The 23,600-nt window shown below is 41.2% G+C and overlaps 2 protein-coding genes across 2 annotated transcripts; one reads left to right on the top strand and one right to left on the bottom strand.

Moving 5' to 3' along the window:
• Nucleotides 1-317: 317 nt before the first annotated feature.
• Nucleotides 318-14,744, top strand: LOC140246278 (membrane-associated transporter protein-like). Its single transcript, XM_072325742.1, has 8 exons — nt 318-1,754; nt 5,321-5,473; nt 7,053-7,532; nt 8,115-8,291; nt 8,908-9,018; nt 9,978-10,186; nt 10,625-10,831; nt 13,182-14,744. Exons 1-8 carry the CDS (start codon nt 1,073-1,075, stop codon nt 13,215-13,217), a joined length of 2,055 nt encoding a protein of 684 aa, XP_072181843.1. The 5' UTR covers nt 318-1,072; the 3' UTR covers nt 13,218-14,744.
• Nucleotides 14,745-19,257: 4,513 nt separating this feature from the next.
• LOC140244405 (uncharacterized) lies at nt 19,258-20,534 on the bottom strand. Its single transcript, XM_072324046.1, has 2 exons — nt 20,430-20,534; nt 19,258-20,079 (listed from the first exon to the last, which is right to left on the bottom strand). Exons 1-2 carry the CDS (start codon nt 20,460-20,462, stop codon nt 19,258-19,260), a joined length of 855 nt encoding a protein of 284 aa, XP_072180147.1. The 5' UTR covers nt 20,463-20,534.
• Between the last annotated feature and the right edge of the window lie 3,066 nt (nt 20,535-23,600).

Genomic DNA, 23,600 nt, shown 5'->3' on the forward strand with positions numbered 1-23,600 from the left:
CACAAACGTTTGTTTCTTATTTTTGTGAACACGAAGTGGAAACAGAATGAAATCAGTCATATCAAACCCCTGAAAATAATTATAAGTTGTACGAAATCATGTGGTCTCATACGTATGAGGTTTGCAAGCAGAGTAAGTATCAATCAAAGATCATTACAACAAAGAGCAAATCAAACAGAGAACACGTTTTGTCAGAGGAAAAAAAAAAACTATAATTCTTTATAGAAAATGCATGCACGACATTAATTGGTCCACGAATTTAGTATGATCTAAATAGGCCTATCTATAGATTTTACAATAACAAATGGATCAAATCCATCAATCATTGCTGTAGCTACGTGACAGAAAAAAAAATCTGACTTATAGTAATCAATCTGTTTATTTCTCTCGCTCTTTATCAAAATGCATAGTAATTGACATCCAGGAAAAAAACAAAACAAAACACATGTTTGAACTCCTACCCTCGAGACATGCTCATCATCGGGTTCTGAAAAACTATTGTACTTCTGCGACAGGTGATATAACGATAAAAGAAGTAAATGCGGTGGTTAACGCACCGTGACCGTGTAGTTGTGTGGGTCGATCGAACGTGACCTCTTGCGTTTGTGTGTTGTGTCTTCCACGTTGGATCCAGGCATCTCTCCGTCTGCGAACCACGTGTTCAGCCCGAGTCGAGAGCGAGACGGCGTGATTGCGCGTGTGTCATTGACTTATCAATGTGCTCCGTAGGTAAGTGGAGGATGTGACCTTTGTATCCAGCGCTCCTTCAAGCTTTGCCAAGATAACCTATTTTCCGGTTGCCTTGCGATTTGGGCCAAATTTGCCCTCATTGCTACTCCGCAAAAGAGTCAGCACCGTTTTCAGCACCGCAGTTGGCCCGCGCGTTTGATATTGGACGGTCGACACCGAGGCTGGCTGGAGAATTAGTGTACATGTCTATACCTCCATTCAAGAGTGCGTAGTAGAAGAGAGCGCAGTTTAATAGTAGCAGTCCTTGTCAATTCTGCTTGTTTCTGTATCCTTCGCTCTGATAGTTGTGACGTCACGGGTTGTCAGTACACACTCTCAGGTGATGCATTCCAATCATGGGGACAGTGGCAGCACTTTCTACTCAGCCAGCGTTCCGACCAGCTCGGGGCGCCTCAAGTCTTACCCTGTACGCATACCCGACAACTCCGGCACCTCTCCCCCGTCCGCGGAAACAGAAAATGCAGGCATACCGTACCAGGTAATCAAACGCCGTTCACTCTCAATCAGCATCGGTGACTCGGCATCCCCTCGCCATCGAAATGATTCGACGTCGTCGATAGGAAGTCCTGTTCGACGTCCTTCACTGGTCGTGCGATCCCGGCGGTCTTCGTGGAGCATCAGCAGCCTCACCGTGCAGCCCTCCAGGGCGCGCCACGCGCGGAGGGCTGAGCCTCCGCCCAAGCGGAGCCTGTGGCAGCTCGCTCGCAACAATGCCATTCAGCTGGGCCTGGAGTTCTGCTACGCCACGGAGACAGCCATGGTCACGCCCATCCTTCTCCAGCTTGGCCTCCCCACCAAGCTCTACGGCATTGCCTTCTTCGTGGCGCCAATATTCGGCTTCCTCATGAACCCCCTGATAGGCTCCACCAGCGACAGGTGCCGGTGTTCGTGGGGGAGGAGGAGGCCCTTTATCTTGGCGCTTGGTATCGGTACGTTGGTGGGCGTGTCTCTGTACCTCAACGGGGGAGACATTGGTGCTGCAATCGGCGACAAAGACAGCCAAGGTGAGAAAAACGGCCACACCCTGTTCTAGGGCTGTGATGTAATATCACAATATCTATCGTACATAGTCAACTCGCTCTATATCCCATAGTATACTGAAAATGATACGCCAAATCAGATTATAGTCTTAGTCAGACTCAAGGTCGGGCATCCTCCCTTTCTTGTTCATGTGTAACTCAATCAAAAAGAAAACACAGCAAGAACAACAAAACATGTTTCTGGGTGTCCTCTTGCATTCTACTAAGGCATGTTTTAGAGATTTATCTTTCCATAGCTGGTAGTTCAAAACAAGAATGAAAACGCAATAAACAACAGCATCAACAATATATATTGTTATTTCGAGATAAAATTTGAGGAAAGAGGGTAAGAAGATTGTTGCAATGTGACGCCATGAACTCAGTCAATTATCACATCTGTTTTAAAACAATATGTTAATACATTTTTTTTTCTCTCTCTCTGCTTCCCGTTTCAAATGTAAAATTCACTTTTTTTCACTGTATGGAGTGACAAGACAACAAAGTGCATCTTTACACATATCAGTCAGCTGTCAGCACGTGAAATGACCTAAAATACCAGCAAAGATTGCATCATGTATTCTTGCCTTTGTCGCTCTCTCATTTCGAGCATTCAAATAAATTGCCAAAGTGAACCCCCCCCCCCCCAAGCGAGGAAACGACTTCCTCCCCATCCCGAGAAAATGATTTCCTATAATAGCTGTTCCCTATTATGTTGCACCTGTGAACTCAATATTTTGACTCCTTCGAGACCCTTATTCTACTGACATCTTGCTCTGTGATGGTTGACTTTGGTATTGACAGACCGTGGTTAGCGTACCCTATGAAGCTACGTCTTTGTCCGAAACTGCCCTTCCAGGCCGTTCATGATCAGCCAACAATCCAAACTCGAAAATCTGAAACACGTCAAAAATGCACTGTGATATTCTGTTATGATTTGCATATCGCACGGATGATCAATGCAGCATGCGCAACGAAGCAACGCAGAACTCTTCGGTATACCTGACTATATTCAAATTCCCACCAATCTCAAACATCGTGTAGCCTGAATTTAACAGTCGCATGATCACGGGCAGCTAATTTGTTTGAAGTTGTATATCGTGCAGGGAAAAGCCATGAATAGGCTTGTTGGCTGATGTTTTCATTGTAATCCGTACGATGACGTGTTTCAAAAGTGTACATTAACATGTTGCGCCTCTGATCGCTATAGCTTCTGATCGGACGAAATGATGGATTGCGTCATCAGTGCTTGGTAACTCTTATACCACATTTCAGCGTCAACATTTTGGGACGTTATCGTCTGCGTAAGGGCGTTTTATTTCGAATTAGTTTGGATCATGTAGCATTGATTTGAAGTCAGTTCAATGCACGGATTCCAAGGAGTACTCGGCTAATATCAATCACGCAACCAGCCGAGTGCCATTAGCGGACTAGAATGACTATTGACTACTACAATACGGAAGACCGATTCGTATTGCAATAACACCCGTAATATACATGTTTATCATCACTATCGCACTTGAGCTCGATCTCTGACCATTGACCAAATTGTGTATGTATTTGAATCAACACACGGACTTCTGAACACGCTTTTGGACGACAGCATCAGACTATAAAACATAAATCGCTTCCACTGGTATCAACGAATCTGTGTGTGTGTGTGTGTGTGCGTGTGCGTGCGTGCGTGTGTGTGTGTGTATGTGTTTTTCTTGTTTTTTCCTCGTCTCTATTGTTTCATTTCCACATCACTTCCATATTATGAGTAGAAAGTATTTTATTGTATGAGAAACAAAATGGCAATTTATACTGCAAAGGTATTAAAGTGTGAATAAAACCTGAGACCTGAGGGCTGAAGGCACGGGGGGGGGGGGGGGGGGGGGAGGAGGGGAGGGAGGGGTGCATGTTGGCATTGTGTGGGGATGTGTGTGTGCATGTGTGTATGTTGTCTCGCAAATGGCCTTGTTTGTTTTGTTGTTTTTTCATAGAGAAACAGTGAAATATGCCCCGTTTTGTGTCTTAAGCAAATGATCTTTATGTTCCCGTTTCGCGGACTTGTGCGAGAATATGTGTTTAAGCAAAAAAAAAAAGCGGATTTCGTTTCCTTGATTTTGGAGAGTTACAATGTGAAATTTGATATTAGTTTGCACAATGGTGGTGATAATGCATTTTGTTATTTATGTAGTGTAAGTTTGACGTTATTGTGTACAATGCAGTTGTGTATAAAAAGCAGTTTGTTTTGGTATGATGTTTTGATTCTGTGGACATTTCTGTCTCTATGATATGGAATGGTACGAAATTCGAATAAAGAATTATCACCAAAAAAAAAAAAAATCGGCATCGCGTTCTGCTTTGCCGTCTGCTTAAAAAAACAACAACAATGTTTGATAGAGTGCATGTGAGCGATTGTGTGTCCTCCTCCTTGAACCTCTGCACACTCATGTCATTTTAAATACCCTCGATATCAACAGATATATAGGCCTACATGTACCAGTTCTGCTCTAAATGAAAAACAACAACGGACAAATTTGACAATAGCAGTGCGTGTATACAGTTTTTGTTTTCTGCCAAAGTATTTCATTATGACCTCTCGGCATTTGGTATAAATAGTAGGGAGCAAAGTTTATTCAATAGATTCCTTGCGTATCTTTCACCATAGATTTCCATCCCCTCACCCGCCTATCGTCTCCTGAAGATTTTTTTTTTTCCCTAGCGACCTTGTTTGTTGACCTTTATCCGACCGACTCATAGTTATCGGAAGTTAGGTTGGTACTATCAGTCTTAAGAGGCTTGCGCGATAGTTTAATACCATTATTCTCAATACAGGTTGGAACGTACGCTACTACTTATACACGTCGACGTAGAAATAACAACCTGTTACCAAAAAAGTAAAGGGTATATATGATTATGTCTTGTCAAAAAAAAACCAACAAAAAAAACAAACAAACAAACCAAAAACAAACCGGAAAGTAAAGTTGAAAGAATTTTGAATTGATCATGGTCACATTTAGTCGTTTGAAGGTTGAAAGTAGCGCCTACTCTGGGAAATGCTCACAGAATAAGTTAATCTTGCAATGGAGAAGTTTTCAATCTGCTGTGAACTATAGGAACAAAAAGAGGAGCGAGGTGACCGGGCAGAATCGAGAGTAGGGGTCCACGCATGGCTATATTATGTAGGGCGCTCCTGCAATATTCTTTTTTTTTTTTCTTTTTTTTTTTTTTTTTTTGGTTACATGGCGTATTAAGGCTCACATTTGTCTTTGATGGAATTCAATTTATTCGATTTAGTTCGATTTAGGATTGTCGAAAGAGCTAATTAAAGGTGTATGCCTTCTTGGACTGTTACCATGCATACTTAGCAGATCAAACTTCGATCAGGTGTTGGAATTTTGTCACATCGGACATAGTTTTCATCTCAAGCGTTTTGGAGATCAGCGTAAGTGCGAGAAATGCACGAGATTTCGCACCACTAGTTACATCCTTTATTTACACTCTGCGCCAGTATGCATCTCGCCAATTATAGAATAATATTATCGTATTTTTCTTGTCCCCTATAGATAACCTAATTGGCATCATCATTACGCTGATAGGCGTGGTCGTCTTGGACATAAGCGCCGATTCATCCGACGGTCCCTCTCGCTCCTACCTCCTCGACGTCTGCGGTCTGGAAGACGTCAACACGGGCCTCAACCTCCGGGCCATCCTCGGAGGTAAGTGTCGTTATCAAACTTTGATCGCTCGGCCTCAATGTCTGAGTTATTCTCGGATTTCAAGCATTTTACCAAGCCTCAATATCTGGTCCAGTCTTTAGATGTCACACGAGATGAGCAAATGTATTTTCTGGGTTGTGGATATTTTTTAAATCCAAATTCATGTTAATGAGTAGTGGTTGTTTTATTTCTCAGATCATGTTTGTTTGTTTGTTTGTTTGTTTCGGTCATCCTTGTGGACTTTGTATGCTGAGAAGTAACTGATTTTGTCTTATCCCAGCTCCTTTCAAATTTCTTTCTGCATTGTTGATTTCCGTTTTCATTTTGATCGCTATCGTGTCAATTGGCAAACTTGTAAGGGGGATGTAATTACTTTGATATTGATTCTATCATAACTGTATACTACTGGCAAGCTACAGTAGTCTTCTTTTTTTTTTTCAAATTGCTGCAATACGTTTAACCTACTGTGTGCTATAGGTTGCTTTTGTGTCAGGCAAAAGTCAGGTAAACCTTGGGCAAGTGTTTGTGGCATTTTTGGATTACCAATAGGCAGAACATGTGCTTGGCATTTGAGAATGTTTGAAAAAGTCATCCATTGATTGTAAGTTTAGTCGAGTATCAAACTTACGGCCGTGCATGATTAGTTAGAAATATCATGATCATCGTCTGAATTACTGACCAAAAACACATTTATTTACATCTCCAGCTCAATTTGAGAAGTTTTGGTCTTGCAAAAATAGTACAGATCTGATCAGTGAGATTGGTGACATTCTTTCTACCGATTTGGCAGGATTAGTCGAAAAGTTCTGAAGGCGAATCGAACTGAAACAATGTGATTTGCTATTCATCGTGAGACATCCGCATGGGAGCGCGTCACTAGTGACTTTTATGTTCAATGTCAAATGTCGTGCATGCTGATAGACCCCGTTTACAGTGCGAGGCTCGGCCGCGGCTCGGCCGCGGCCGTGCCCAGCCCCGCTTCAGTGTAAACGCGCAAAAGGCCAAATGCGAGGCCAAAATTGGCCTCGCATTTGGCCTCGCTCTGGAGGTGGTCTCGGCTGCGGCCGAGCCGCGGCCGAGCCCGGCCTTTTCTTGGTGTAAACGCAAACTGGGCCAAATGCGCGGCCAATTGCGCGGCCAATTTTAGTCTGGCTTCCAAACCCTCTGCATGTATATTTTGCTATTCAGAATATTTACCCCCTCAACGTCGAAAACTAGTATAGTTTAAGGTGGTTTTGTCCTGCAAAGGATTCTTTCCTTCGGCAAAGGCCTTTGCCCGAACGGCGACTTCGTCGCCACGGAATTCATTTGGCAAAGGGTCTGAAAACCAGACAATACCAAATTGCATTTGTTTACAAGCAGAGCGCCACTACGACAAAATATTGAAAGGTTTGAATCAAAAGCGCGCCGAGCCCGGCAGTGTAAATGGACAAAATTGCGGGGCCCGGCCTCGCAATTGAGGCTGGGCTCGGCCGCGGCTCGGCCGCGGCTCGGCCCAGCCCCGCACTGTAAACGGGGTCTTACACTTTGACTAGTGCGTAAATGTCAATTATTAACGATCAATGTTTCTGCGTTCCAGGAATCGGTGGTGGCCTTGGGTACATCACCAACGGCATCGACTGGACATCGACCGTGCTCGTCAAAGCGTTTGGAAGCCAACTTCGCGTCGTCTTCTTCTTCAACGTCGTCATTTACACGATATGCCTCATCCTAAACTTGACGAGTATTCCCGAAACGCCTCTCGAAGGCAACGATAGAAACGACGACACGGAGAAATTGGTAGTGTCCAGCGATCGTCAAAACAACCACCACGACGACGAAGACGTGATCGACGAGAATGCTCCGCTGATTGTGAAAAACAGTCCCCCGAAACGGGATCGGAGAAAAGTGTCGGAGTCGAGGCGAGACACGAGGAACTATCAGACGAATTCCGTAGAATCGCGTTCAACGATCCCCAGTGAATTGGGGAGTTCCCCGGGTATGACGTCACCGCGGAGGAGTGTTGGAAATGGGTCTCTGAACGAATTAAACCTCACCTCGGATCTCCCTCTGATTAGTGGTGAGCGTGTTTATGATTAAAGCTAAGATATCCTTGTAGTGCCTATTATCAACAGAAGTATGTCACTGTTTAAGCAGATATTCGAAAGGAAAAAGAAGTCACATGGTTAAATCTTCAATCTTCTGTGCACCTGATTACACTGTCTGTTGCAGAATTTTCTATTACAACCCCGACATCAAGTGGGAAATATTCATTCCCTTTTTCAGACAGACGTGATGTATCTTAAAACACTCGGTACATCCACACATATACAAGCAAACCGTTTCCCTTACCATTTCACCTGTCGGCATTATATAAATGTTCACTCATTGCCAATTGTCATGAGCCGGATTTTGGATCTAGACTTAAAGTGTGTATTAGTGTTTTCTATTGTTATCAAATAATGCTGTTCGAAGAATATCCATGATACATTGGAACTATATTTGCGAGGAAAACAACAACAACAACTGCGAATATTTCCAGCTGCCTCAGTAGTAACGTTTTTATCATTATTTGGGTGATGAGTCCCAGCTGTGATGTTAACATTATTGATGTCAAGTTTTTGGAGTTATCATAATGGTGGTCTCTTCCTCGTCGATTCAGAGAGCGAGGAGGACGACGATGGCGAGGAGCCAACGTCGGTCCTTGCCCTCCTGAAGTCCATTCTGCACATGCCCAAGGAGCTGCGGCGTCTGTGCGTCAACCACTACTTCGGTTGGGCGGGCATGGTTACCGTCCTCCTCTTCTTTACCGACTTCGTAGGCCAGGCCGTGTATGATGGTGAGTGTATTCCACCCCAGTCGTCGGTGCCAATGTAGATTCGCTGTTCACATATGGTTTTGTTTGTTTGTTTGTTTGTTGTTTATGTTTGTACGTAAGTTAGCTATTTTAATTTAAAGTAAGGATATGTATAGATAGATAGATAGATAAAAGGCAGTTATGATTTGTTTGTTTGTTTGTGTTTGTCAGTTAGCTAACATTTCAACCTAAAAGTAAGGAACATTATTTTGATGAAATCTTCAGAGTAGGGCTAGCGAAGTACCGGTATCCTATTTATTATAACGCCGAAATGTAATTTCATTTTTTTGTTAATCCTCAATATCGACGACACAGACACTCAATTCTTCATCATTTTACAGCGATTTCCAGATACAATTAGCATGTGTGGGACGAATTTGGAGAAAATTTTGTTTTAATGATAAAAAAAAGAAACTACATTCACATCTCCTATCAGATATGACGCTTTTATTTTGTTCGACTTTCAAACTTTCAAACGATCTGTATTTTAGGTTCAAATACATGTAATGTTTTGGTATCATATTACAATGAAACATTTAACGAGGGACTAGCATTAATTTGTACGAAACTTTATTTCGTTGCTACTCGGCATTTCCAGGCGATCCCACTGCCCCGGAGGGGAGTGCAGCTTATGAAGCCTACCACGCGGGGGTGAAGATGGGATGCTGGGGAATGGCCGTCTTTGCCTTCTCGTCATCCCTTTCAGCGAGTAAGTCTGATACGCACTCACATTGCATTCATACACGATATAGTTTTGAATGTTCATCAGTTTAAACGATAGATATCAATCAGATAGAATGTGTCGCAAAGAGAAATGCGTAGAACGCAGTTTGTCTTTGAATATTGGTCTTTGTTGGTAGGTTATTTGTAAGACAGTTTGTAATCAATTTTTTTTTCTCGGTTGGCTATAGGCACTTTACTCGTTTCCAAGGCACTTCACTCGTTTCCAGATTGTATGAGCTTATTATACCCGACGCAAAGGTTTATAGAATGCATGTTCACACAAAGAATAAACTTGCGCAGACCATGTGACCAAGATAGGGTCTGTCAATTCGCACTCGGGAAGCATCCATCATTAAATTGACATGAATGCATCAATAAACCTTTTCTGTATATTTCTGCCAAATGTTAGGCTTTGATGAACACTTTGTTGCTGGCAGGTGAATGTGCTGGCAAGCGCCAGTTATAAGGATAACCAGGATAACCATTACATCACAGATGTTGATCTCAGTGAAAGTCAACATGTCTGTTATACTGTATTAGTACAAAATGATCTCTATCTACTGGTGCGCAAAGTGTACTACAAACTAAAAGCTTGCAGGCAACAACTTTTTGTATTTCAGTAATGTCGATAATACAACCTACCTTGCTCTTTGAAATTAAGTTCTTTGAACGAGATCACAAATATGCCCTGAATTGGTCATGATATGATTGGGCTTATGACTATGATTATAACAACGGTAGATATCATTTTCATCATTATCGTCGTCATCATCATCACTACTACTATTATTATCACATTGTATTCTGTTGTGGTTGTTTGCTTTATCATATATAGCGGACGCTGCTTTGGTGTCAACCCTGTTCTTATTCTATACTATGTATAAGCATAGCAAAAAATGAAACGATTTGCAAGACCTGAATCTTAACTGAATCTCTCTCTACCAGTTTTCTACATGAAGGTTGACACGATCCTCAGCCACCGCACGCTCTACGTATTTGGCCAGCTCAGCTTCGCCGTCGGCAACGGTCTCATGGCCGTCTTCGTCGACCACACGTACGCCGTGCTCATCCTCTGCTTCACGTTCGGCATCCAGTTCACCACGCTTTTCACCGTCCCCTTCAACATTCTCGCGAGCTTCCACGACTGTGATTCGGTAAGCCATTCTTGAGGGCAATCACTAAGTCGAAAAATAAGAAATTAATGTGAATCGTGTGGATTATAGGCAACTTGAATCTATGAATACTTTATAGCGAAATCGGACACCAGTTTCTTTGCAGATTAGATAGATCACCATTATGGTGGGGTCATTGAGACCTCAAAATGGCGTATTAGCTACAAGTGAATTCCACCAAATGTGATGTCATTGTTTGAACATTAAAAAAGAGACAATATACAACATTTTCGAACAAAGGGACCTATATAGTACCTTCACAAGTACGGAATAACTTTGACATCAATTAAAAGTGTTGTTCTTAGAAGCATAAGTTCTCTGTTAGGCTGTGGCTATTACTGAATGACAAATAAATTCAAAGTTTATGTTTCCAACTTACACTATTCAATCTTCACCAACAATCTCACTACCATGACACAGTACAAGAACCCGAAAGGCGGAGTGCGTCGGGGTCTCGGTACAGACGTGGCCTGTCTCTGCTGCCAGCTCTTCCTGGCCCAAATCACCGTGTCTTCCGTCATGGGACCCCTGGTCTCCGCCATCGGATCACAGATCACCGTCGTCATATTCGCCTCCGTCATGGGTTTCCTCGCCGCCTTCTCGTCGGCGGTGCTCGTCATCTACAAGGTAAGAAGTGCAAGGACGACATTTTTGATCTTAAACAAGACGGGGCGTCAAAATCAATACCACCCCCAAGCGGACAGTCAGAAGCAAAAGAGTCAAGCGTACTAATGTTTCAAATTTATGGATACCGTATTCAAAGGAGTTCTACCCATAAGAATTGAGTGAAGAGGCATTGAATTCACCTATTCTTATCAGATAAATGTCAATACAAGTACTTTGGAAAAAAATATTTCAGGTTGGGTATATGTTGGATAAGGCTTATGGTAGTCCGGAACCTGAACTTTGTGTCTTGTAGCTATGTATGGGTCTGTATTATACGCAGAATTCATTTTTCGAGGCAGTAAACCTAAAAAAAAAAATAAAAAAAAAAATAAAAATATGTATGGTTCCACTGACATGAACTATGATTATTCATATACCCGAAGAAATACGTACATGTATGTATTGATTATATTTCATTTCATTTATTTCCACAACTTAGCGCAACGCGAGTAATACAATGTATGTGTATACATATTATAGCTGTATAAATCATAAGTACATACTTAGCGAAGAATCAAGAAATAAACTAGTAATGCATTATTTCGCCAATAAGAATGAGTTTATTGAATGAGTTTATTTAATGAGTTTATTGGCGAAATAATGCATTACTAGTTTATTTCTTGATTCTTCGCTATATTGGAGCCAATACGTGAATTCGCAACATGTTTGGACCTAGACTAGATATAAGTACATACTTTATATACATACCTCATATCATGAGAGTTTTTGTGATTCAAAGGCGAAGACAACTGCATGGATTTTCGCTTACAAACGCTGGCCTTAAAATCATATGTGATGTATTTTGTCTATGATTTCTTTAATTTTCAGGACAAGCCGATCAATCATATACGTACAATAATCACCCTATATACACACTCCTAAACATCTCTTTGAATATTCTATACAATAGAGATATTTGAACGGAAAACTTACATACACGGCTGCCCGCATTTCCAAGGTGCGGGAAACCATTTACGTGACAATGAGTCTTAAACTTGTTTTCTATACTAGCAAATTCATTCCATAAAAATCTCCCCGACATTGGAAAGTAACAAACAAAATAGCCTCTGTTAAGCTTCATAATCAGGAACCGTGAAAAATTATACGACCACAACCTGAATATGCTAACTTTTTATGCGACAAAACGGCGACCTTTTTTTTCTATTTAAACCTTTGAATCGAAAAAAAAACAAACTTTAAGATAAGAACAACAGTTGAAATGATGATTTATGGTGCGCATTGTAAATATACATCATTTTTCTCAAGGATAAAGCACTGCAGAAGAAAACTCCATTATGTATGCCTCGTAAACCCCTTTCATGATCGACACGTTAACACGAATACATATTCACCATCTTTGTCCGTGTGTGCGTGTGTGCTTATATTATGTTTATTCATAACGCCTCTGTTAATAAGCAAGTTGATAAGAATGAACAAACTAGTAAAAACGTGGCGATGATATGCCACATGATTTAAAAACGCAGCCTGTCCTTCTAAAAATACACATACAAAATACACATATAAAACAGAAAATACCTTGTAGGGCCCTTAAGGTTTTCCTGAAATAAATAGTCTAATGCATACAGAACCGAGTGTCTGCATGATATACAGTAGTCACAATTTCATCACATATTTATATAGATTGTATATGTTATGACTGAAGACGTGTAGTCTTACCAGTGGTAATGATAACACTAACAATAATGACAACATCTGGAACTGAGGCTGAGAATGTTATAATTTGAACCATTAAAAATGTACGCCAACTGCATGCAGCATATTCAATAATGAGGAAAAGGTTAAAGGGATCGTATTTAATAGTTTTGGTTAAGACCTAATTTAACATTTCAAACATTATTCGTTTTGGTGAGTTGACGAGTGACCTCTTATGAAATATGAAAGAGCATGTGATTCCAAGAGGAATTCACAATCTATTTGATAAGAATTGGTTATGAAATGATTGAGATATCCCAAACAGAGCGATGCTAATAAAAGGTAGGACCTACCTTTATTACGATCGCTTTGTTTTACGTTGTTTTTAGATGTCTCAGCCGTCCCAACACCGATTTTCATCAAATAAATTTTGAATTCTTCTTTAAATGGTATGCTCTTGTTATTTCATTAAGTGGTTTCTTGGGGTCTCGCAAGAAGTTAAAAGCCAAGTCCTCATCCCCGCCAATACACTACCATCCCTTTAAACAAGAAATGAATTATAAATAATGAACATGACCAAACCAGGATACTTTCTAAATAATATGATACCCACCCTTTTCTTCATTTCTCCCTCTATTTTACTTTCGTCTTCTTCTAGCCTTCCCAGAAAACTGAGAACAATTCCATCCAGTGACTTCGGCGGAGACTACTACAGAAGCCCAATACACGTGTATACCTTTCCGACTGAAGCCATGTATATCTCGTGTCATCGCAACTTCCGGTTTAGCGTCTTGCAAAATCAGCTAGACACCAGTTTTTTTTTTTAGTTTCATAACAGTTGTATTTGACTGTTGTTGATTTGAGGCACACAGTAATGTTGTTTATTTGTTCCGTCGTATTCATTGCAGCCATTTTGAGACTCGTTGATTACCGTGCAACATCCATTTAGTTGATTTTTCAAAGAAAATAATTATATGCTGCTGTTGGACAGAATTTGCAAAGACAGAGGAGTGAGTGATAGAGAAAGAGAAAGAGAAGGAGAGAGAAGAAGAAGAAGAAGAAGAAGAAGAAGAAGAAGAAGAAGAAAGGAGAGACAAAAATGACTCCCTCAGCTATAAAATCCAAACCAGTTGAATATTGACGTGAGAGCCACCTTTAGAAATCAGAAAACCAGTCGAGGGAATAACATGATTAAATTGGCTCGCATAATATCGATTACCTTGCAGTAAATGTTGATGATCCCGAGCCATGTAGCAAGCCGAGATCACGACGGCGTAGGCTGGGATTTATCTCGTCGCGAGAGGGAGTGCTTCCCACCAGCAATGCGGCAATTCAGTCGTCCGCTCTAAGCGGCCATTGACGAATAATATCAGGGAATTTCAACAATACACAGCTGCCCTGAAATGACATTACAGCAGAAAACAACCGACTTTCAAGCGTATACGCGGAGTTTTGAACGAACCCTAGTGTGTATTACAGGACAGGGGAGATTAAATCGTCATTAAAACATTTTGAGGTCGAATAACAAATATTATGATCATTGACCATAATTATTGACCATTGATGGCATCATTTTATATCCTGATCTCTCCCCGATAGGATAAAAATGCTTCAGTCATCAAGGAATTCGGCAAACAGATTACCCCAGCTTGTCAAATTAGAAATAAGGTTATATATGAATACAGCTTGTTTAATTTTAATGTATGATTACTGGAATAAACGCCATGCAATCCCATGTAGTCCACATATAAAAAGCATGGTTTACTTTGACTGCCGTATATCAATAAGTATATACTTCACGGGCTCGTGTATGTCACTTTGTAAGTTTATGATACGTTATTTACAGTCTCATGCACCTTCGCTGTACACACCTTGTGAAATAAAAGTATCCTTGGTTTCATGCAAGTCGTTGCTGTACACCTCATTATGTAGTTCGCAATGCGCTATGAATTTTTGATGAAATGTGTGTCTTTAGTATCAGCTGACAAAGTCGGACATCGCAGCGAGTTGTTGCTGCCGTCAACGTTGAATTATGGGATGTCTGGACACAAATCTGACTTTATCGATTTATAATGAACTTTACTTTGAACATCATACCATATCAGTTTCTTGTCAAAAATAATCGGAAAAGCGATGAAATCTGCTTTCCCGGTGGGTACAGTTTCAAACACTTTCACAGCATACAGCTCAGTTTTACACTTTTGCACATAATTATTTTGGACGCTATTTACTTTTTTGTTATACTATGCTTTATCATGAGGTGATGTTTCATTTCATTCGATATTATTATGACGAGGAAAATATACTCGATGTTATGCTCAGAAAGATGACGACATCGACACCCTATCATCAAAGGCACAAATGCACCTGTAAAAAAAATCTTATGTGCATCAACAGAAACGTGACAGCTGTTGGAATAATCATAGCAAGTTGAAACTACATCTCTTAGGTCTTCTTCACTGGACTCGGTGAACTTTCAGTGGCTGGAAAGTGATATACAATTTCAAAATCGAATGAATGGAAAGGAAATAAACTATTTCCTAAGTATTGCGCCACCCGTTATGTGTCTTAGCCTTCAGTGGAATGAATGATTATATTGTGCTCTTCGTGATATTTCTCAATAAACTTTTCAAGGAAGGTTTTCGGCAGAGGGATCTCATGTACACAATCATATACGTGTTAGCAGAACAATTATTGGTTTCGGTAGTTTTCTTCAGAATCGGCAATACATACAGTACTGACCTATAAAAACTGGGAAAGTTTCGTGTGTGTGTGTGTTTTTTTTCATTCTCATTTCAAAACGAAAAAAAAAAAGTGACGAGAACAATATCTCGAGTCGATAACGACATTCTTTTATATGAATGTCGATAGCGACATTCATGTACATATAATAAACTGCAACATGAATATAGGTGATACAACCTATACTAACCATTGTTAAACATCACATTAGGAAACAACGCAAAACGAAATAGCATAATGTGACTCGTTTTTCTCTTTTGCAATGATAGATCTTCAAGGAGTGGGACCTCAGATAATTAAAAAGAAACATTGATTGAAGTGAGGGATTTTGAATTTTAAGCCCGTCTTACTTCCCGTCCGACACGTCTGGTACGCGGGATAACGTCGATCATAGTTTGTCAAATGTTGTTGTTTTTTATGCTTATGACGCATTGATGGATTATTACCCCCCTCCCCTCCCCCTCTTCGCTTTCTCTGTGTCCGGTGTTTCAAAATTGGAAAAGTACTCATTTATTATACGCCGTTGTAAGCGTGAGTCAATGTTCTCAAAAACACACAGCTACGGCCATCTTCGATATTCATTCACACATAGGTTGTGACTTGTAACTTGCACAACCTTTTATCGTCATGTTAATGGTTTGGCAAATGGTATTTTTCGTGCTTTATCATGATTAGCTCTACTATAATTGCAACGCTTCACTTGGAAGGCATGTAAGCCTTACACATGTTCCTGTATTGCTTGCTGTCGTTTTCGTCAGGTCTCGCCATTAGAAATTAGTACGAGGACAATAACTGAAGCAACGTCTAAGCCAATGCTCGTTAGGAAATTATCGATAGAGCGGAGATTTAGAAAGAGATCTTAGGATACCTTCGACAAACCGATAATTGAAATTCTCTCATTGACCTTAGCCACACAACCAACCTGGGTTATGGAATCTGCTAGTCTACACCCCACACTTATACTGAGAAAAAAAAAATCCGTTTTCAACTATAATCGTGACACGGTTTTTCTTTATGTGTATGTGTGCGTGTGTTTGATTCAAACATTTGAAATAAATACAGTTTTGTTATTCTATAACAAAGTTGTAGATTATAATATAATTACATTTTGTCAATAATGATTGAATTTGAGTTGTACTTGTCCTGGAAATTTCGTCTTGAAGAAAGGCTATCCGAAAGCCAGTGAAATTTTCTCGTAATCCTTGCTTTTGTCTTGGGATCCCATGACGAGCTGTCTTTTGGGCTATTTGGTGCGATGAGACGAGAAGCAAGACCACAAACCTGGAACAACTATAGATGAAAGGCTAGACCGATTTCTAAAGGGTACTTACTATCGCTTTCTTGAAGGACATGGGCAATCAAGAACGAGTGAACTCTATGCTATAGTATGACCGTCAGTGGCGCTAAAGAGATAGTTTTGTCCGCGACGGAAAAAAACAACGAACCATTCTTTACTGTCCGCGGTTGCCTTTCATTTTTACTTTGTCGCATTTCAAATCTCCCCTCCCCCTGTCCCTTCTTCTGTCTGTCTATCTGTCTGTCTGTCTGTCTGTCTCTCTCTCATACATATTTAAAAAATCTAAAGATTACTAGTTTGATAAAGTCGACTATATGCTGTAACTAGCAAGTGTATCGTCTGTTATTTGGAAGCTTCAGCACGCAATAACGTACCTTTTGTGCAGACTATATTTACTTGATTATAACAGCGTTGCAAAACTACAAACTAACCATTTTGGAGATTGGCAGGGTCAATTATTTCTTCATTGATTCAGTCATTTTTTATTCATTAGTTAATCTATTAGTCAATCTATTCATTTATCTATCCAGCGCAAGTGAAATGAGGATGTCAAAATGGTGGTGTGCAAAGAATGAGTATCTGCTTTTACGGTTTACATTATTTGTTCAGTTCTATTTAGTCGAGAATGTCCCCTATGTGTAGATGTAGATGAAAACCAATTTATGTGTCGTAATAACTCCCCAATTCGACCAATTTTCTCTCTGGCAAGTTGTATAGTTTTTCTTTGATCTATAATGGTGATTTCGTTGCAATGACTGCGAGTGAAAATAGAACCAAACGAAACAATTAAGTAGAGACAAACAGTAACAAAGAATAAAGGAAAACGCACATAAAACGGAAAACAAAATGGTCGAAACACCATGCAGTCGTTACTTCGTCACCGGTTTTGCCGTATCAATTTAATGGCACAATAGTAATCATTATTTTCTCCGTTACAGGAGGATACAAACAAGTAGGATATAATAGTTGCTGTATGGTAGCAATGGATCATTGCAATACATTATACTACCGAAGACCGGATACCTTTCTTCGTGCTTGAAACATCCTGCACCCGAACCGTAAACCGGGATATGTTACCTTTCTCTCTTACAATCAATCCTGCCAGGGAGGTGAGCTCCCTGATCCTACGGTTAAATTCTTGCATGCATAATCATCTACAGCTCCAAATAATGCGTTTTTCCTCGCTGCATTTCTTCGTTGGTCTGTGATATGAATCCAAATGTATTTTTCGCTTGTCAATCAAATTGCTCTCGAGTGTTATTGACAATTTCGGTCGCGAGAGCTTGGAGAAGAAGACCGTACCACATACCAACTCGTCGATGGCACTCCAAACTGCCGCTTCGTCATTACTGGGGAACTGGAAATAATTAATTTCTCAGATGTTCGCCGACCAAAGCGCCCTGGCCAGACTTAAGCCAAACATTGCTGAGCGCGAGAGCTAACAATGACCGCGCTGACAGCTGGGCGGCCAATCAGCGACCTCCGTTTAGCACCTCGTCTTCGGAGTGACGGACGTGCGGGCAGTTGAACAATAAGCGATGATTGACACAGGCCCCGGCAGCCCGGGCAGCGGCGCTAATTCCCCCCAAATTACTCGTCCATTTAGGGCGGCTGAGATCAGAGAGCATGAACTGTGGATTTTGCGGACAATGAAGGCATAGTTGTCGCCGTCCTCCCCATCCAGGCTCGGCTCCCTGCCGTTAATGACGGTCTTCAGTGCGTGGCGATTATTTAGTGTCAAAATGTTCCTTGTCATTAGAATGCCACAAGTTACTTGTATAGGCCTACGTGTACTAAGCCACATTCATTACTTCAAATCTTCACTTGAAAATATCCGCATGAAACATTTCTTGGTTGTCGCTTACGAGATCTCTGAACTCAGTAATTCAGTGATAGCAACAACTTGAAGAAGTGCACATGTGGTTACAGGGTAAAACTGTTGTAGAGGGAAAATATATGTAGTGTGAATCAACCCGATCTAGATGAATGGCATCCTTCATGATTTATTGTAATGAACCAATAAAAATTGTCCTTGCACAAACGTAAATTAACATTTTACAGAAGTGTGGCGAATTGCGCGAACACTCATAATGTATATACACCTGTATATTATTTATGTATATATGCGTGTCTGTATTATATTTGTGTGTATGTGTGTACGTATACGATTTGTGTAAATATGTAGTACAATCTATGCTTACGTACGTCTGTGTAATCTATTACATGTTTACCTCCAATATATTTATGTATATTCATATAAGGAATATACATAAATATAAATACATGTATATTCATAAACAATGTATATGCATCTATTCATACATATATATATATATATATATATATATATACACACTCAGGGACACACACACACACACACACACAAACAAACACAGATTATTGAGCAGCCGAGCAACGGGAAATACATGTGTCAAACATATCAAATATTTCACACACTCTTTCACTTTTTCTTGGCTTTTATCCTCTCTCTCACTCCCTCGTATTGAAGCATCTGGAAAAGTAAGAAGATAATGCATAGTAAGACGTATTACTTTTAAATTTCATATTTCATGTTTATTAACATTTGCAGTTAGACCAGCTCAGACCAGCTGAGCATAATGTATAGAGTAAGAGTATGAGCAATTCAAGTCCTTTCTTAAAAAGTCTTTTCTCGGGCGCTAAGCCAATGAGCTTGCTACACCGTGACAACGTCAATGATGTCCTCTTCTCGTTCCTTCAGAGCTGTGCTGCGAGAGTAGGGTGTCTTGTGGAGACGATGTTGATGGTGATGGCTGTGGTGGTAGCGGATCTTTCCACACGCTGTCTGGTCCACGACATCATGATGGTGATGGTACACGCCGAATGGTAGTACTGGTGGAGGCAGAGGCGCTGGCGGCAACGCGAGGAGGGGGTGAGGGTAGTAGACCGGAGGCGGTACGGAGGAGATGTGGGGGCAGCACTGGCGCAGACATGCACCCTGATACGGAGAGAGGGGACTGGTAGAAGGAACCACAACCGGATATGGCGAAAGGCCGAGTCCCGGGGCATGCAAGACGGGGTAGTATGGGAAATGATGCTGGGAGTGCTCGGTGAGACCAAGTTCAGATGGCGTGCTCTCCCGGTGTTTGATGACCTGGATGGGAGATTGTCGCAGGGGTGATGGCGTCGGCTCACACGTATCTGTTTGAGGGGGTGTGGTGGGTGGAGTGAGTGGTAGCTGGTAGCTTGGCGATCTCGGCGCACTTGGCGATGGTACTTCGGACGGGGACACCGCTGGCAGCATCGTGCTCGCAGCAGTGGTGGTAGCTGGCGAGGTAGATCGAGTGAGAGTCGGCCTAGGCGATCGAGCAGGAGCTACCTTCTCGGAGGCTTTGTGTTCCACGGCGGGGGACCTCTCCCTGGGCGGCTGGAGTTGAGCAGCCGGTGATGAAGGCCTCGAGGCAGAGCCGATCCGCTGACAAGTCGCTACCAGTAAGGCAAGGGGACTTGGCTTATTGGATGTGTCGCAGTCTGGAAGCTGTGCAAAAGATAAAAAAGTGAGACACCATGAGAATTGCACATTCATGTCAAGAAAATACGAGGACAACCACCACATTTCACTTTAATATTTCAGCAGTACATTAAGTGATGAACAAACGGATAGAACGTGACTGATGCTTAAATAGGTAAATCAAATATTCACGATCACAATTGGACAAACACTGATCGAGTTATTTTTCAGCCTGTGACTGAATATCCATGGCATAAGAGACTACAAAATATACATAGTAAGTTCGATAAGAAAGCTGTGTAATTGGATAGTAACAACGTTCATAGTAATATCATTGAAAATACAGGAATACCATAGGATGGATGCCTATTCCTTACCTGCAGATATTTCGAAGTTATGCACGACGCCATGGTAAAATGCAGTGTTTCCTTAAGTATAAACAGGCCGTAGGCAGGCTGGTAAGAGAGGGGTTTTCTGTGCTGTTGCGTTCTCTCTGTGAAGAGCAAATAGTCAATGAAAACTGCAGCGGACCGTGCCAGCTTTTATACCGAGACTCTTCTGCCCCTCCGTGTCGGCAACATGAAAGGTGTATTAGCGGCCTCTCTGATGGATCCGACATCCCTGCTAATCTCCATTCACGCAAATCGCGTCGATTACGCCGCGCCGGCAGAACGCACCGGCCAATCAGCGAGCGAGTAGAGGCGGCTCGCCCGACTGAGTCTGACAGCAATGAGCGAGCAGTTTACCTGTGATTGACAGCTAAGTCTAAAAGTGGGAAGGGGGGTGGGGGGGGGGGGGGGGGAGGTATGAACGTCGGTGTAAAGCAAGGAAACGAATGTATCTTTTGCCATGGAGATACATCTCATCAGATACCATGGAGCTCCATACTTATCACAAGGAGGTACATTTTGTGTATACTCCTTGCTTATTTACCATGGAGATACATCGTCTTGTACGATGGACAGCATTCATACAAAATGTTATGAGCAAGGTTTATTATTTGGGAAAGGTAAAATTCGACAAATCGGCATGCCTTTACCTTCCCATCTTCCTCCTTCTATCTCTCTCTCTGTTCTAATTAGGTGTATTCTCCGATATTTTAGCAGGTGTTAGAATTAAAGGGATGGTAAAGTATTGGTGGAGATGAAAATTGGGCTTTAACTTTTTGCGAGACACCAAGAAAACACTTATGAAATAGTACAGAGCATACTATTTTAGGAGGAATTCAAAGTTTATTTGATAAAAATCGGGTTTGGTATAGCTGAAACATCCAAAAACAAAGCAAAACAAAACGATCGTAATAAAAATTAATGTGGTCCCACACTAGGATCGCTCTGTTTTGGATATCTCGGCCATTTCAAAACCACTTTTCATCAAGTATAATAAACATTGAATCCCTCTTGAAATTACATGCTCTTTCATATTTCATAAGAGGTTTCTCTCTATCTCACCAAAAAAAATGATACGATCCATTTAGATACATAAACGATAAGCATGATTCCGACGTAGAAAAAGTCTGGATATAAAGAAAGTACATCCAGAGTTGCGAGTTCACGGCAGCAAGGCTTTTGCATTTGCTGATGTGCGGAGACGGTCATCAAAAATGTGTTCATTAATTCCTAAGAACATGGACCAATGGTACAAGTATTACGATAAGCTGTCTGATTCATTGCCAAATTATATTATAAGCTATGTTACACTAATCCAATTTCATTTGTATTCTAAAGCAAGTACTGCTGATAGTATGCTTTTGTTATAGCGTTGTATCAGCATCATGTATACAAGTATTACGAGAAGCTGTCTGATTCATTACCAAATTATATTATAAGCTATGTTACACTAATCCAATTTCATTTGTATTCTAAAGCAAGTACTGCTGATAGTATGCTTTTGTTATAGCGTTGTATCAGCATCATGTATGTTTATGACCAAAACTTAGTACATGGAACATAGAGGAATTTCACATAAATACATTATATTGGCATATTATTGGCGTTGATGTTTGCTTTCTTTTTGAGTGTTTCACCTCCCTGTGTATGCTATACCTTTACTGGTCTGTGAGCTTGACATGGAAGTGGCTCTGGCTAACAAAGGCGGGAATTGTCGTCTGCGCGTCCGGCGGAGCAGGCATGCACGTCGATCAAATAGGACGGCGGATCGATGGCGGTCTCAGACCATGTGGACTTTGATGCTATTGTTTCGGCAGAACAAGCACTCTCAGTCCAGCGGAGGAGCGTCTTCTTGCCATTCTATTCCTGTTTGTTCGTCCGGCCATTGTGCCAAAAAACTCCGAGACTGGAAAAGAAGGAAGATTCACTTCTTTCACTGCCCCCCCCCCTTTCTCCTCTCCCTCTCTCTTTCTTCTTTTGTTGCTGTTGTTTTCTTTCTTTCGAGAAAGCTGTATGGTGTGTGGAGGTAATTGCCGGTCAGTGTTAAAAGGAGAAAGTTTCTTCAAAGCGAACGTCACGATGAATGCAGTCGGTGAAATCAAAGAGCAAGATTAGCGACAGATCGAGCAACATCGAACAGTGAATTGTAATTACAACGTATGAAAGGTGGCGTCGTCGTACAAGGGACGTCAAGATAAACCTTCCTTGTCTTGCGACCATGACTGCCCCCTGCACGCTCTGCACCAAGATTTTGTTGGACATTTCGGAAGTATAGTTTAGGGAAGGATTCAAGATTACATGTACTTTATAATCAATGAAGGCTGCGTCGTTACGTAGTGTCATAGACAGAAAAATCCGATTGTCACCCTGCGTCGTTACGTAGTGCCATAGGCGATAGGCCCCTATATAGAAAAATCTGTCTGTTCTCCGGAGTTTTAAACATTATATCCTAACTTTTACTTTTACGGTTCCCCCTTGAAGACGTAGATGGGAGAGGTCAAGCCAGACGCAGTCTCCACTGAACATCTCCCAGCGATAAATACAGACTAATTTGGAACTTAATGACCAAAATAACTCTAATTTCACCCTCTTTGAACCCGGTGTTACCCGGCCGTATACATTTTACTACCTCCATAACTTTGTTTGTGCCATCGTGAAACACTTTACGTTTGTTTCACTGCTTTCGTGAATAATATGCATTGTGATTGGTGTGTGTAACGGTTCCCATATAGCCCAAGACAGAGGTGGCAACATTCACACATGCATCAGTATGAGGGAGACTAAAACAACAACAACATCATCATCATCATCATCATGAGCAACAATTGGAGAGATAAACCTGAGTCTACATGTTACATGCATTACAGTATAGAAAGAGTGACCTTCCATATCGTATCAGGTTCTATGTTCTCTTGTTCCGATATGGGGAAACAGTTAAGTTCTTAGACCCTCCTGTAAGATCTAGGACACTTAGCAGCCTTCTTCCGTGTTTCAATAATTATAATTCAAATATCTAAACACTGAAAAGAGCAGAAAAGCAACAATCATATTGAACAACTACCATGACTAGAAGGAAGGAAATATCATTTCTCGACACTCACACTTTTCAGTAATTCCAAAAAGTCTTACATTGTATTTGGCCAGATGCAACGAAAGAGC

The sequence above is a fragment of the Diadema setosum genome, chromosome 2, assembly GCF_964275005.1.
Source record: "Diadema setosum chromosome 2, eeDiaSeto1, whole genome shotgun sequence".
Lineage (NCBI taxonomy): Eukaryota > Metazoa > Echinodermata > Echinoidea > Diadematoida > Diadematidae > Diadema > Diadema setosum.

Coding starts and splice junctions, on each gene's coding strand:
- LOC140246278 (XM_072325742.1), top strand. CDS start 1,073: ATGCATTCCAATCATGGGGACAGTGGCAGCACTTTCTACTCAGCCAGC. Junction 9,019..9,977: donor CTCGTCATCCCTTTCAGCGA/GTAAGTCTGATA, acceptor TCTCTCTACCAG/TTTTCTACATGAAGGTTGAC. Junction 10,187..10,624: donor GCTTCCACGACTGTGATTCG/GTAAGCCATTCT, acceptor ACCATGACACAG/TACAAGAACCCGAAAGGCGG.
- LOC140244405 (XM_072324046.1), bottom strand. CDS start 20,462: ATGGCGTCGTGCATAACTTCGAAATATCTGCAG. Junction 20,080..20,429: donor TAACTTCGAAATATCTGCAG/GTAAGGAATAGG, acceptor TCTTTTGCACAG/CTTCCAGACTGCGACACATC.